Source organism: Aulonocara stuartgranti (assembly GCF_965226115.1).
Source record: "Aulonocara stuartgranti genome assembly, chromosome: 5".
Taxonomy (NCBI): Eukaryota; Metazoa; Chordata; class Actinopteri; order Cichliformes; family Cichlidae; genus Aulonocara; species Aulonocara stuartgranti.
This window is the reverse complement of record NC_138943.1, coordinates 25,536,939-25,552,587: the sequence shown is the minus strand read 5'-3', so window position 1 is coordinate 25,552,587 and position 15,649 is coordinate 25,536,939. Positions and strand designations below refer to the sequence as shown.

The 15,649-nt window shown below is 39.6% G+C and overlaps 1 protein-coding gene across 2 annotated transcripts; it reads right to left on the bottom strand.

Moving 5' to 3' along the window:
• Positions 1-4,490: 4,490 nt before the first annotated feature.
• Positions 4,491-14,536, bottom strand: ube2j2 (ubiquitin-conjugating enzyme E2, J2). Of its 2 annotated transcripts, none has more exons than XM_082534986.1 (7): positions 14,454-14,536; positions 11,876-12,006; positions 7,525-7,565; positions 7,217-7,319; positions 6,970-7,108; positions 6,791-6,871; positions 4,491-6,689 (listed from the first exon to the last, which is right to left on the bottom strand). In XM_082534986.1, the coding sequence occupies exons 2-7, from the start codon at positions 12,004-12,006 to the stop codon at positions 6,399-6,401; spliced, it is 786 nt and encodes a 261-aa protein (XP_082391112.1). In that variant the 5' UTR covers positions 14,454-14,536; the 3' UTR covers positions 4,491-6,398. The 2 variants fall into 2 exon arrangements, with proteins under 2 accessions (XP_082391112.1, XP_082391111.1); XM_082534985.1 differs by lacking the exon at positions 14,454-14,536 and adding an exon at positions 14,151-14,404.
• Between the last annotated feature and the right edge of the window lie 1,113 nt (positions 14,537-15,649).

Genomic DNA, 15,649 nt, shown 5'->3' with positions numbered 1-15,649 from the left:
TCTTTATACTGCTATGTCTCGCCCAGAGGTGCAGCTGTCCTTTACATGTACAGCTTACTTCGTCTCAGAAAGGTTTTCTATACTAAAGTTTGGAGAACAGCAGTCACTGTGTTTTTGAATTTTTAAAGGAGGTGAATCTTTGGTTTCTTTGGATTATCAGCTTTTTTTTTTTTTTCCCCCAAAGTAATTCCTTTCCCCTTGTTTGCATCAGTTTTGTGTTGTAACGTCTGTGTTTAATCCTAACATAGTATAGTAAAGAGGCTGTTAGATCTAATTCAGGGACAAAGGTTTCAGCTAAGTAATCCAATTTCATTGTTTTCCAATAAAATAACCTCAAATTCACAGCGACTCGTTTCCTCATTCATTCCTTTTTTTTTTTTCTCTCTAAGATAACTCTTTATTGTCATTGCGCAGTCATACATAGTACAATGAAATTGGAAAACTGTCCTACGTCAGCACTACATATAATATGACACACACTATATTAACTTAGTAATAAAAAAAGAATAAGTATATTTGTATTGCACATTAGTCATTATTGCACCTTGTTATAAATATAAATATTATTATTGTTAATGTTTTTACTGTTGTTACCTCCCCCCCAAAAAAAAGTCCAGGGAGGTATCCAGTCAGGTCAGCTATTTACATTGATCAGGCCTATTGCTCTGTTGTAAAAGCTGTCCTTGAGTCTATTTGTTCGGGACCTCAGCAGCCTGAACCTCCTGCCAGACGGCAGCAGCTTAAACACCCGGTGTCCTGGGTGTGTGCAGTCCCGTAGGATGCTGCGTGCCCTCTTGAGACAGCGAGTGCTGTACAGGTCCTTCAAGGAGGGAAGTCGATGTCCAATGATTTTTTTGGGCCATATTGATGACCCTCTGGAGTGCCTTTCTGTGTGCTGTGGTGCAGCTGGAGAACCACACACCGATGCAATATGTCAGCACACTTTCAATGGAGCAGCGGTAGAAGACGGTCAGCAGCTCCTTCTTCAGGTCCATTCTTCTGAGGATTCTTAGAAAGTGGAGATGCTGCTGGGCCTTCATTAAAACCGCAGAGGTGTTAGAGCGCCATTGGAGGTCTGTGTCTATGTGCACACCCAGGAACTTGAAACTGGAGACCCTTTTAAAGCACTCCCCGTTGATGCTGACAGGCTGCAGCTCAGACTTCCTCCTTCTGAAGTCAACTACCAGTTCTTTTGTCTTGGTGGTATTGAGGTCCAGGTTGTTATCTACACACCAATCTGTCAGCCTCTGAACTTCAGCTCTGTACGCCGTCTCATCTCCCCCAGAGATGAGCCCCACCACGGTGGTATCATCTGCAAACTTGATGACTGCGTTGTCTGGGTGGGTACTAACACAGTCATGTGTGTACAGTAGGGGACTCAGTACACAGCCTTGTGGAGAGCCAGTGTTGAGGCTGAGGGGTGAGGAAAGATGAGGCCCACTCTAACTCTCTGTGCACGGTTTGAGAGGAAGTCTCTGATCCAGCGGCAGGTGGTAGAAGGAAGTCCGATTTCCAGCAGTTTAACTATTAGTCTGTCCGGGAGTATCGTATTGAAAGCAGAGCTAAAGTCAACAAAGAGCAGCCTGGCGTAACGGCCATATTCATGAATTTAACTACCTACATGTATCTAAATTCCTCCTAAACTGAAACTACCGAGGAGAAATTCATAGTAACTTGAAAAAATGGTAAAATGATCAGTAAATTCTTTCCCCATGTGTAAGTCTTATCAGGTCTGGATTGTTATTAGCAGTGTTGGTCAAGTTACTTGAAAAAGTAATCAGTAACTAATTACTTCCCCAAAGGGTAATCCCATTACTTTACAGATTACTTAATTTCAAAAGTAATTAATTACTTAGTTACTTTTTAAAAACACGATTTACAACCTGAATAGGTGATAAAGCGATAGATCTTTCAGCCCAATTCTACTTTTTCTGAATAATCCATCATACAAAATGTAATCAAATGGAAGTCTCTTTTTAAAACTTGTTTTATCAGTTTTAATCTTTTAACTTTATGCATCAAGCAAAAATTTAATTATATGCTCTATTTTTACCTGTAAAGCAGGAGAGGGGTAGGCGGAGGTTTGCTACGTTTGTTACAAGTAACGCATTACTGCCCATCTCTGGTTATTAGTAAGGAACTGACATGAGCGGAGACAATAGGGGAGATGAGAGCTTTAATTTTAACAGGAAGCTCACAAGCAGTGTGACCTGTACACGTGTGAAAGAATACAGCATAGAAGGGTGATACATTTTTACGATGGTTAACCCTTTATTGACCATGGGCCCACCGGCGGGCCCATTTTACAGGTAAATTTGAAGAACCGGTCAATAAAGGGTTAATGATTTAAGGTTTTTATACGATTGTGAAACATAGTAACATATGTGCAGAGATAGCTGGCTCTTGGTGTCAATAAACACAGCAGAGTACAGTAGAGTCTCAAAGAAAACAATGAGTGCTGGATACTTTTGAACATTTATTAAACGGTTCCCATATTTGAAAACTGAACATGTGCTCCTTCAGTTCCAAACACTTTATTCACAGATGATGTTCATTAACATGTTTGTATCACAGACGGCTATTTACATACATAGTAGACAGTTTGCATTTCACTGTATTTAGTTAAAACCCTTCATTTTTGTGATTCTTATAATAGAAAAAAAATTAACAAAAATGACACTGTTTTCTTAAAAATGTATAAAACAGGTAAAGTGACAAAAAAGTTTCATTATAAAATAAATCATATTATAAAAATCATGCTTTAAATCATCTTCGTTGTTCAGATAAACAGTGCTGATCTGATTTATTTTTTCATTAGTACATTTGCTGTTGCTGATATAAAACAACAAAAAGGTTCACAGTCACAACTTTAAATGGAGGCAGATTCAGTGCCTTCCAAATCACAGTCAAGTTCACACAAAGTCAAGCCGCACGGAAGACTTTCAGGCCTTCACTCTTCACAAGACGCAAACTCTCACTGAAGCCCTGTGTGCAGGTCCATTACGTGGAGCTCAGATCATGCAAACTTTACGGTCTTGCACACTTCAGTCTACGATTAAACAACATGTAAGAGGTACAAATCCTGCTGTTAATCACTTAGTGTCTGCTCTGCAGAGGCATGCAGCTGAAAACCCTCAAGAGTGTGGACTTCAAACGTGAATGCTGTGAAACGGGTCTAAAAGGAAAGAGGAGAAATTTTATTTATTGAGATCTCTAGGTAAGATACAGACTACAACTTCTCTCAAAAAAAAACAAAAACAAAAAACCCCAGAGGAACTGGACCGCAGTTCTGAAGCTTATACTTACAGTGAGTGCTCGATGAGTAGCGACTTTGGGTCTTTTAAATCCTCCATTGAATGGTTCTCATTCTGATTTTGCTCCGTGGAAATCTGGTCCCAGATTTCTGTGTTGACCCACAGAGCCCCTGGCAAAGTCAAGCTGGCTCTGGTGCAGGTAATCCAACGACAGAGAGGGCAGGAGACGGTGTAGATGGCACCCTCCAGCTTGGACATTCTCTCCAGACAAGGGGCGCAGAAGGTGTGGTTGCAGTGGAGGACCCGCGGTATCCTGTTGCTGCGTGAATACTCGTAGCAGCACACGCAGCACTCGAGCTCCTCGGCGGTGACCATGCTCGTATCAGATATGCAGAATAAGCAATGCGTGGAAGGCTGCTTTTTCTGCGATACAGAAAAAACACAAAATAGGTGAGTGGAGGGGAAAAATAGACACAATATAAAATATTCACAAATGTAAAACTGAAACGTGAAGAAATTCAGCTTTTCTTTAACAGGTGCTCAGTAACAAAATCATCTAAGAATCATTTGAAATACTTACTTGCTTGTTTGCTGCTGAGCGTTGCGTCTCTGAGTGTAGAAGAGGTGTATTGTGCCAGTTTGGTTGAACGCTTTTTAAAGCCCTCCCTGATCACGAGGCCGTGTCATTTCCAAGGAAGTCTTGCCCTCAGGTAAATAACATTCTGTGGAACTTCACTCTATAGAAAGGGTGTGCGGGCATGCAAGTCCACGTATCTTTCATAGTTGTTTTATTAACCATTTGTTGACTATTAAAACTTTACGAGGACCTAAATTTGACTTCTTTTTTTAAAGAGAAAATAAACTTGAGTTTTGTTGAACTGTTAAGCTGATTTTATCTGTGCAGCAGATAAAAACAGCATGTGATGTTGTCAGAGAATGGACTTCCACCTATGTATTATTTTTAGTCTAAACCCTCAAAAAACTTTACATGGAAGTCACATTTTTCACTCTACAAACTTTGAGGTCTTCATAAGCATTTACTTCCAATTTAAAAAAAAAAAGAAAACCTGACATGCATGCGTTTGTTTATGCTGGCAGAAAAACCGAACCACTCAGGGGAAAACACAACAGGCACGTCCCACAGAAAGACACCAGGAAGTTGCAAAAACCCAGAAGCTTCTGGCTGTGAGGCGCTGACCACTGAACCACTGCGTCATCATTAAGCAAATGGAGATATTATTATTAAATGCCCCACTGAGCAGGGTAATTTATTTGCATTTTACTATGAAAACAGAGACAATGCCACACAAGATTAATTGAAGCATGGTAATTTGGGCATTTGCTGTATAATCACACAAACGCACTCTCATCATAATCATCATGTTGGTCTGATTTTGAGATGGCGCCGAGAAAAGAGCAACGAACAAGAGAATCTTCTGCTTTCGGAGTTTTCTTCCTGTGGAAGGATTAGATGCAGTACAGTAGAACCAGCTTTTACTAAATGCAATGCACAACAGTAAATCATCAGCAATTGCGTGAGCCAGCACCACTAACACGACCGTGTGTTTGACTGCACAGCCCTAAGAAAAATCACTGGGTGTTTTCCTTAGAGCCACGACAGACAAGCTGGACATTTCTATAAATAAAAGAGAACAAAAACACAAAGAGAAAAAATGATTTAAAAAAAAAGAAAAAAAAAGAAAGAAATAAAAGGAATATACAGAAACAAAAAAAAAAAAAAAGGTTCTCTGCATGGGTCTCCTCATTTAATCCTATGTAGATTGCTGCTATACTGATTGGCTAAGCCAAATTAAAAGGTCCTTGTCTCCGTTTATTTTTGTGCAGACAATGCTTGGCTCATGGGTTGACTGGAGAGACCATCTGCACTAACATCTAACTCTGACCGTGTAGCTTTAGCTGCTTCACAGGATCAAAGGCCAACTTTTGTTTTCTTCATGCTCTCTGCCTTCATATATGAATAGAAATCAAGGCTGGAGTTTTGTCTAGTCTCTTAGTCAGTGACGCATCACCGGTGCTTAATCTCAGACAGTGAGATAAACTGACAAGTACTGACAAGCATGAGCTTTCTTTTATAACACCCATTTTCATATAAGTGCACGTATAGTTTTGCTGCTATACGCTTCTTTATCATATTGTGTCTGATTATTAAAAGTTACTGATCTTACACTATTCACAGAATCTGCCTTTTATACTTCCTTGGATGGGAATTAATGGATTCATCATTATTTTGGCCACAGACTCATCTTGCAAGTCCTTATTATCATGTCCAACCTTTACTAAATTACACTAATGTATTCTTGGCATGTATCCCAGCACTGTAGCCTGGCAGCCTTTGAATGGTATACCAGGAATGCATTCAAACCCATTCATAGGAAACAAAGTAGAAGACGTAACACCCCTGACACAGAAAGTGGAAACCATAACTACTACTTTGAGGTTTTTCCGAGGAAATTGATTACATGAAACTTGACCTGTATGTATTTGGTCTCTTCACGTCACTCTTAAAAAACAAAAAAACAAAAACAAGTCTTGGAGCTGGATCAAATCATCTCTTCATCCCCTGAGGATTTTATTTCCTCTAATGAATTAGCAGGAAACAATGCAGATGGGAATGCTTTCTAAAGAAGTGATTGGCAGAGGCAAACAATTTAGAATCAACAAACAAGTTTTCCAGTTATGCAAAGTTCATTTTCACAAAGGAAATCAATATGTCTGCTGTGAAGTCTGCAACAAAGTGACCCACAGAGCTACACTCTCCCACAACCCATGAGCCAAGTTTGTTTCTAGAAGTGATATAAACCACAGAAGCACAGAGTAGATCACAACCGTTTTAATAAACCCCTCCAGTCTCCCCGGCCCCGGCTCTACAGCCACTCCCGTCCATCCCCCACCTCCTCCTCCTCCCCTCAGTCCTTCCTGGCTAGGTGGGCTTTGAGTTTTTTTCTTCCAAAGTCCATGTTGGTAGTGGTAGTAGTGGTGGTGGTGGAGGTTGTGGTTGTGGAGGGGTTTGATCGGGAATGAACATCCCTCCCCACCCCACGTAGTGTGTTTGTAGAATATCGAGTCCACTAGTTGGCTCACCTGCAGGGGGAGGGGAGCGCTGCCCTAAAACACCGGCTCCTCTCACTCCTGCGCTATGCTCCTCAGCACGTACTTCACTGTGTAGGCAAACGCTGCAAAGCCTACAATCACAAAGAGGTTGGCTAGAGCCCCACCTAGTAGTCCATGGTTACGATTGGCCTGCTGCTGGCCAGGGGCGGGGTTGGCACCCCCTAGTGGGGCAGGACCACCGTTGAGGGCTGGGAGGCCATAGTGGGCTTGCTGGGGGTCTCCATCAGGCACCACATCAGGTAAGGGGAGAGGCTGTGTACGGGCGTTAAGCTCCTCCTGGGCCTTCTGCTTCTGCTTCATCTCCTGGCAGAAAGGAGGAGGAGAAGGTTAGGATGGAATCAGTCCCTGATGAACGTCCCCCCTCCCCAAACCCCCCCCCCCCCAAAAAAGGCCCTCATACTTACGTCAACTACATCAGGAAACAGCTCACAGAATACTTTGTCTTTGAGGTTGAAAGCCAGGCTTTGGGCTGATAGTTGTCTTTTCTAGAAAAAAAAAGAAAAGAAAGAAGACATGAAATACCTGAGACATAACAGGTCATTTATGTCATTATGTTGCAAATAGGATAGTCTGTTTTAATTACTGTGTAATCAGAGGTCTCAATGCTGCCAAGAGTGGGTCCTTTTTCCACCATGAAGCTGAGCAAACCCGTGAGGATTGTCGAGACGGACCAGGCTGGGTTCCACGTATCCGGGTGGAAGTCTGTGATGGACAAACATAACCTGTGGAGAAACGGGAACATTTATGACCAAGTTCTAAAAACGCAGCCTAAATCATTTTCAAAGCTTTAACGCTTAAATTAACTGCGCAATAAGAAGCTACAGTCCTACCTTGTGTTGCACTTAAATCTCCCGTTTGGCGTTATCATGTAGATACTTGGTGGTTTAAAGGGGAATTCTCTGGGAAATATAAGTTTTCCATGGTAATATCCACCTATAAATTAGACATGACATATATAAATATATGTTATACAACACTGTGATATATCAAAAGCAAAAGACCCCCAAAGGATTAGTCATACCTGTATGAAGCTAACCTGAGAAAGACTCACCTGATCATTCCGGTGATGTTATCAGTTATTAACTCATCTAAACTCACACATTACACAAGTTTTTTTCTAGTGTTTAGCATTTCTTACCTTCATACGGGGTTTTCTCAGGACCTCTGACTACATAGTGCCTGAAAAAGAGGAACAAAAAAAGTTAATCACTTATTTCAGATTTGACTAAACAAGTCATCTCTAGACTTGCTGGCATGGCCCAGAATCAAACTCTGTTTCTCCTCCAATTTTTTAAAAAAAATTTAGATCTTTCACATCCTGTGATCTAAGATCTAAATTTATAGATAGACAGACAGACAGACAGATAGATATATGAATGAATGACAGGCTGCTAGTCACAAAGCGCCTAAGATATGATTTAAAATGCCTACTTTGCCAAGTTGTCTATTCTGCAATGAATCTTTGTAGACCTTTCAACATAACCGACACTAGTAACCAACACCGCCGCCAGCATTCATGCTCGAATGCACACAGTGGCAGCTGCTGGCAATGGCAGCCACAAGGTAATTACGTGTTAATTAGTGTGCCTGTGTTTCATACATGATGCAAGATACAAAAGAAACAAACTGCTGGGACTTTTGCCCCCTCCTAGCTCCCTTACTTGTTGTTGTCTTGTTTGTTTTTATTTTTTGAGCCAAATTAATTTTTTCCTCACATTTCTACCTCTCCGCACCTTCCCTCACATCAATTCCAACAGTTTTGTCTCCCACCTGGAATTTGCTGACCTTTGTGAATCCTTGTATTGAGGCTACTCTTATTACTCTTTATATCAGGTGGTGATTTTTATTCTCTCACTGTTCCATTCAAAAACTACAGTGAAGAAATGCACAGGAGGGCTCAACAATACACATTAACTGCTAGCTGCATTAACTCAGTGGTCTAACACAGAGGTCTCCAACCTTTTTTGCGCCACGGACCTGTTTATGCCCGACAATATTTTCACGGACCGGCCTTTAAGGTGTCGCGTATAAATACAACAAAATAAAACTAGTACCGGTACCAAAAAAAAGAAGATTTATTCATAACACACGTGAAAAGACCCAGGAAAACAGAGTTAACGATAAAAACGATAACAAAATAACGCTGAAAACCGATAAAAACCCTGAAAACCATACATTTCACACCTGAGCCTCAACTCTCGCTGCCCAGTACCAAACGACTCACAGTCCGAGGCCCGGGGGTTGGGGACTGCTGGTCTAACACAAAGGCAAACAAGAAAACAAACAAAACAAAACAAAGAACAAGAACTGGACTGAAAATAAGTGAAAAAGCAACGAGTGTCTAAAGATTTTAAAATGTTCAGAAAGTCTTGAGAACTACTGCTCCAGACCACTTTGAAAATGTTAAGAAAGTCTGGCTCCTTGGAAGCAAAATATAAAAACCAAGAGGTGAATTTAGAGTTTTGCACAGTACTGCACTGATCATGTTAAACTCACGCTCAAATGTCTAAATAATTACAATAAAAATATCATATTTTTTTAATATCATATATATATTTTTTTTCTTTTAAGAGTTAAACACACTACTGAGGGCCATGTCACATTCCAGCGCTCATTATGACTTTATTTAAAACCATTAATTTCTTTAATAAACATCCATTCAAGAAATGCTAATCAAATTATATGGCTAATATTTAGCTAAGTGCTAAAAGTGCTCAATTACATATTTCTTTCATTATTTAAATGTCACGTATTCAGAACATTTTTGGTCAATTGCACTTTTTCTCCAATATCTATACGTCTTTTTTGTACTGGTTTAGATTTTTAAGACATCTCCCAATAGAAAGAAAATGAGTATAAACAAAATTAACAAAAACAAAAACCTGTTCATAGCTTTACAGGAAACGATACCTGATCATCATTAGGATAGTCTGTGGGATATATACAATTTGTACAGTGTCACTCTTCATATGGGTTTCCTTCTACCGCAGAAATAGAGCTAACAGTATTATCATTCAAATCTAAGCCTGTATTTGCCACTATTGAGGTGCAGTAGTGTGCAGTCTTTACTCATCACTCATTTCTATACATTTTCCTTCTAAAAAATATAAATCTTTCCAAGGAACCAGTCTTTCTGTCGTGACCAAAGTGGTCTTGACGCAATAGTTCTACAGACGTGTTTTTAAATGTTTGAACATTGGTTGCTTTTTCCACTCACTTTAACTTTTGCTTTCTTGTTTGTCAAGTTACTTAACACTGTCCTAGGATTCATTCCAGTATAAAAAGGGATGACTCAGTATTGTGTACACACATGGTTTCAAAGAAATGACTTTCTTATTAGCAGCCTGTTGGAAAAACATATTTTGTTCCCCCTTCTTTAGTTGACTCACTACTAGAGCAGGGCGATATGGCCAAAAATATTTATCACGATATATATTTGAAAATTTGCGATAACGATATAACTGACGATATAATTGATGCGAGACAAAATACAACTCCACAACATTACTAGCGCAAAAAAGACAACCTTCCATTTATTTTCACTTAAATAAGAAGCTGGTTTTTATGTACATTAAAGCTTTATAAAAATGTAACAGTGCAAATGCAAATTCCTTGCTGAAAGTTTTCCAGTAGAAATGGGCTGACATATCCTGAACATAACCATGTATAATATCCACTGACGTTAAAAAGAGGTGCTTTGCAACATTAAACTGCAGTGTGCAGTACGTATTTTTCGGACCATAAGGTGCACGGGATTATAAGGCACATTAAGCGAAACAAAGCAGTCAGATAAATCAAACTTTATTAAACTCATTCTTCTTGCTTCCTCCACTTCTGTACCATTGGTTCATTAATGTTGAATTCTCTAGCAGCTGCTCTATTCCCATGTTGTTGCAGTATATTAATGACTAACCTCGTATTGTGGATGGATTATCTCAGTTGTTCTCCTGACTGAAGTTTGGTCCGTTTACAGCATCCTGCCATGCGATTGCATTTGTCTCTAACCATGAGGAACCTTCACGTTAACTTTTATAAGTGGAAAAGTGTTAGTGTTCGTCCTCCAGCTTCACTGTTTATGTTATGCTAACATAGCTGTGTCGCTAGCGATTACGTAGCACATCATTATATACCAGCTAGCCCAACTTCAGTAACCCTACAAACGTCACTGCTGTTTAGTTTCCTGTCTTCATTTATGTTGGAAGTGATAGCAGAGCTGTACGTTTGATTTTTTTCAGAAATCTCTCAGTCAGAACATGCAATATCATGCTTAGGTAACTAGCGAAACTAGCGAGCTAACTTCCGCTAGCTTCCTGCTAACTTCTAACTCCGTTAAATGTAATAAATTTTGTTTTAATGGATGCCTGGAAGTTAAACTTCATAGTTACACCTGGTAAAGCAGCAATGCTGATCGTTTTATTAAAGATGAAAGAATTTAGACAGTTTTTAAACTCTAAGTGATGCTGCAGTGTTGTTTGACCTGAAACATACGGAGTTTAGGACCCAGATTACTCCCAGATTTAAGAGCATCTTAGTCCGACAAATACGACAATAACGACGGCCGCTTGCATGTTCTGCAAAAAAATGTGCTTTGTCGTGTATCTGACGGACAAACACCAAACCAGTTCCACATCACGGAAGTTGCACCATTTTTACAAACCAATTCTGGTTCATCTGTTTCACTCAACAATCGGCCATGTGCGTATGAAAACAAAGGCACTGCGCACGCGCGTTTTACTCATATTCTATCGCGATATTTCATTTTCCTATCGTTGCCTAACATTATACCGGTATTACCGTGAACGGTATAATATGGCCCAGCCCTACTCACTACTTTCTGTAGAAGCCTGTTGCAACAATGAACAATTTCTTCCAATTTCTTAAGTCAAATACACAAAAAACAACAATAACATAATTTAAAAGTCATAAAAATAGTAGTTTTGCACCATGTCCTTCAAGAAGCACTGAGAACTATTCCTAAAGAAAAAGAAAGCACACAAAAGCTTGCCTAAGAATTCAAGACATAGTGAAGGATAATGACTTTCAGCCTTTCAACTCAGAACTGTGCAAACTTTTGCCTTGTACACTGTATTTCCATTTAAGTTTGCACATGTTTCAGAAATTGCTGCACCAATGTCACTTTTTTTTAGCAAAATATAAAGAAATGAGGACTGCCTCCAGACTTTTACACAGCACTGTAAATTTTTTAAAGCTCTGAAAACAGAATTAAAACTGCATCCACTGCTAAATACTCACTTGTATATAGCAGTGGATGCAGTTTTAATTCTCTTCATCTGTTCATCTTGGAAACCACGATTCAATTTTGTTGGTGTAAAACACTAGCCTGATTTTACACATGAAATGTTTAGTTTATTATTTTTCTACAGAATATTCACAGGTTTTAAACTTTGTCGATGGCCCTAAACACCCTTCCCTGGCTGGACCTCAAGAGTCAAAAAGTCCCAATATTTCCTGACTAATGAGGAACTTACCATTCTAGGATGTTGGAGGGAAGGGGCTCTGCACAAATGTAAGGCACGGGGTCTTTCTTTATCCTGAGGTAATCCTGCTTAAGTCTCTGAGTGGCTGTAGTTGGAGCTCTTTTGTTCCCGTTGTTGTTCATCTGATGATTGAGAGAACATAAACAGTGAGAAAACAAAAACAGTGAATTGCATAAATCTGGATTTACACTGACATCACTGTCCAGATGTATTCCTTTACATTAGGAAATCAAAGCATATCCTGTTTTACTATGGATCTGAACTCTGGACTGCATAGATTTGAATGATTGAATGAATGAAGAACTCTGAATGAATGAATCATTCTGGGTAGCGGAAGGCTTTAACCCTAATATGCCTGTGAAAGGTAACTGCAGCTTCAACTAGAGCAGATCAAAAAACATTGCATCCAGCACTGTCACCTGACCTATTAAATATCAATACTATTAAATATTTAATAAACTCTTAAACATATCACTGCAAATATTATTTATATAGTACATTTCATTACACGTAGGTTAAATGTGCTTGCCACAAAAGATAAAAATATTTTTAAAACTATGTAGCTCTACAATCTCTTAAGGCAATAAAAACAACATAAGAGAGATACGTTAACAGTCACACACAAACACAAAGTTATTAATCATATGCCTGCAAGAATAAAGAGGCTCCAAGTTTGTTTTTGAATGTAGACACAGTTGGAACTGACATCAGGTCAGTGGGAAGGTTGTTCCAAAGAAGAGAACCATTATAACAAAATGTACCCTCAGCAAACTTTCATCTCATTCTGGTAACAGTTTACAGACCTGCACCTGATGACCTGAGAGGTCTCAGAGTCCGAGATGTACTGGGGGTCAAACCACTGAGTGCTTTAGGAACAAATAGAAGCATTTTAAAGGCATTTCTGTATTGCAGTGGCAGCCAATTAATTTCAAACAAGCTGAAGTTATCTAGCTGATGATTTGGATAATCTTGCAAATACAGCAGTAACCTGGTTGATATGAATGGATGGACCATTTCCCAGTCAGTTTGAGATAAGAATTTTTTTTGACATATGGTTATACTGTTAGAAAGCTGCATATGCAGTTGTGTTGGCCTTATTAGTATGATTATGAATGCTAAGACCACTGTCTAAAATAAGGCCAAGGTTCCTAACATGTTCAATGTGTTTCAACTAGAGTGAAATCGGGTTGAAAAGACTAACAGTGTGTTAATTAACAACAACAACAAAAGCAGAGAAGGGCAGTAAAATCTCACACTGAACAACACGTAACCAGTACAGGCTTCTGTTTATTTATTAGCAAATGCTAACGCTAACTGGAGAAACAGGCAGAAATAGCTCAACTCTGGCTGCAGAGTGAAGTTTAAATATCAAGTGATTACTTCGCCTCTGTTTTCCTAAAAGATGAAGTTGTCCAATTAGTACATCTTACAAAAAGCACCGAATTTTAAAAACAATTTATCCAATCTCTCATTGTTCTCTAATGGCGCTGTGACTGTTTGTTTTGTAACTCATGCACAGCACTGCTGTGGTGCTTTAATGCTATATGCATACAACACTGCCTCGCCAAGTGAAAAAGTAAGCATTTAGCAGAGAGTGGAATATAGTATGTATTGCGTTCAAGTTAAAATACGCATCGTGTTCCAAATACTTACACAACGGATATAACTGTACTTTAAACTTTCTTCCCCTGTCAACCCATGTAATTGAAAATTACGACAATAACAAACACTGTCAACTGACCTGGTGTCACGGGGACAAACGCTGACATGTAATAAGCAGTACGTGGACCGCAACAGTGCTAGAATTATGTCATTATCACTTCCTAATAAAGAGGAAGGCTTCTTAACGCAACTTATGTGACTGAGGCTAATCCGCTACTTAGCGGCTAACGTTACATTTCTGGCACATTCAGTGCCTGTCATAAAGCCTGATAATTAAATAATAAACAACTATTACGGACCAAGCTTCAGCTACAGAATGACTGCATGTGTCTGACCACTCTTTAATCACACCACACTTTAATCAGTAAAGCCAGTTCAGGAAAGCTAGCTTGGCACGGTGGCTTTGCTAATGCTAACCGGTGTCGGTTCCTGTTTGAGTGCATTTTAGAACAAGTGGCTAACGTTAGCCAACGTAGGCCACTGCTAACCGGCTAATGTTAGCAGCTACTAGCAGGAACAGTTGTATTGTATATTGTATAACGACAGCTGACCGCGACATCTCTCGCTTTTATTAGTAACTACGGGATGTGCAGTATACACATACCTCTCCAGAAACCCCAACGAAAATATGTATTCGTGGCTGGACACGAAATAAGGTTGTTATTTCTGTTGCCAACCCCAATCCGATAAGACGATGACACCAAAGTAGCTTACGCTATCGCCAGCAGGAGGAAAAATTACACTTCCGGTTTTCTTCTTCATCGCTGCTGTAGCAGTCGAAACGTTACTTAGCAAGTGCTTTACTGTCGCTAGCTGCCCAATCGCGATCCTCCTGGAAGTCCAGTACCGTCTAACAAACATGGTCACCCTTCAGTAACTGTCTTTTAATCATAACATCCGTACTTACATTTATAGTCAATCGCCAAGTAGCACTTGACACACTACACAGCGGTCTGTCTGATGCCAGGGGCTCAGAGGGCCTCCCGGTACTTTATGCTGGTGCTTAAATTTGGATTTGCAACAAAACACGGACTAAACAACAACCATTGTTTAGTCCGCTAAAACATTCCACAAGACCTTTAATAATTTCAGTAGATTTTTTTATTTGACTTCTGCCATCAGTTACAAAACACTTAAAATCATTTTATCAGAAATTTCATCACAAATGCTGAAGAAATGTTAAAGGATTACTTCACTTAATTTAAAGGTCAAGTTTCATTTACTCATCATAGAGAGCGTCATTAAGCCCGTGGAAATATTTGCATAAGCATTAGCAAACACAGTCAAACCCGGATTATTTTATCTGTGTTTTTTTTTTAAATTTTTTTATTTTGTTGGTGTGGGTGTGAGACCCACAGTTTGGGAAGCTCAACTGCTTCCTGAGATTTATTTATTTATTTTCAAAATTACAGTAAATAACAATCATCACCTCTTACATTGCACTGTTCTCCGGGGAGAACTCGGGTCCTGAGAGTCATGAGGACATTCCTTGCACATATGACCATCTGTCCAAAAACTGTTGCACATAAAGAAATTGTACTTCCCGTTAACCGAAATAGGAACAGTGATCGAACCTCCAGGCTCCCCAGATTCCAATCTGATGATGCATCTACATGATGTCCTATCCAACTCAAGCTCCAGGTCCCATTGTTCATGCTCAGACAGGTCCAAGGTTGAGTTTACTTTGTAATGGGGCCCTATGCAATATTAGTTGGACAGGTTGAGAATTGTTTTGTTGTTATATGTCTAAAGGTCATCAAATGTTAATGTCAGCTCTGCTGGATGACTAACATTATCAAAACTGGAGTAAGTCAGCTAAAACATCAGTGCAATAGAACTGTTTGTCTTTGACCAAGTTTATTTACGAGAGAATATTACAACTATTACAAGTCTGCTGTAGTTTTAACTTGTGCCTACTGGAATTTGACTTTTCTTTTTTCATTCCCAGAGCATTCACTTCGGCGGACCAACGTGTCTTCTAATCGAACGCAGCAGTCTCCTGCCTGATTCCAAAGTGACTGAAGAGAGGTCGGATGAAGTGAGGGGTCAGCAGTGATCACTTTGGCTTCTTACAGCTGCTGAACTGTAAACTCCTTCTTCTCA

What these genes read in the sequence shown, in the direction of transcription:
- ube2j2 (XM_082534986.1), bottom strand. Translation starts at nt 12,006, where the DNA reads ATGAACAACAACGGGAACAAAAGAGCTCCAACTACAGCCACTCAGAGA. An exon ending in TGAGAAAACCCCGTATGAAG is followed by an intron (nt 7,320 to 7,524) that starts GTAAGAAATGCT and finishes TCTAATTTATAG; the next exon opens with GTGGATATTACCATGGAAAA. An exon ending in TGTTTCCTGATGTAGTTGAC is followed by an intron (nt 6,690 to 6,790) that starts GTAAGTATGAGG and finishes CCTTTCTGCCAG; the next exon opens with GAGATGAAGCAGAAGCAGAA.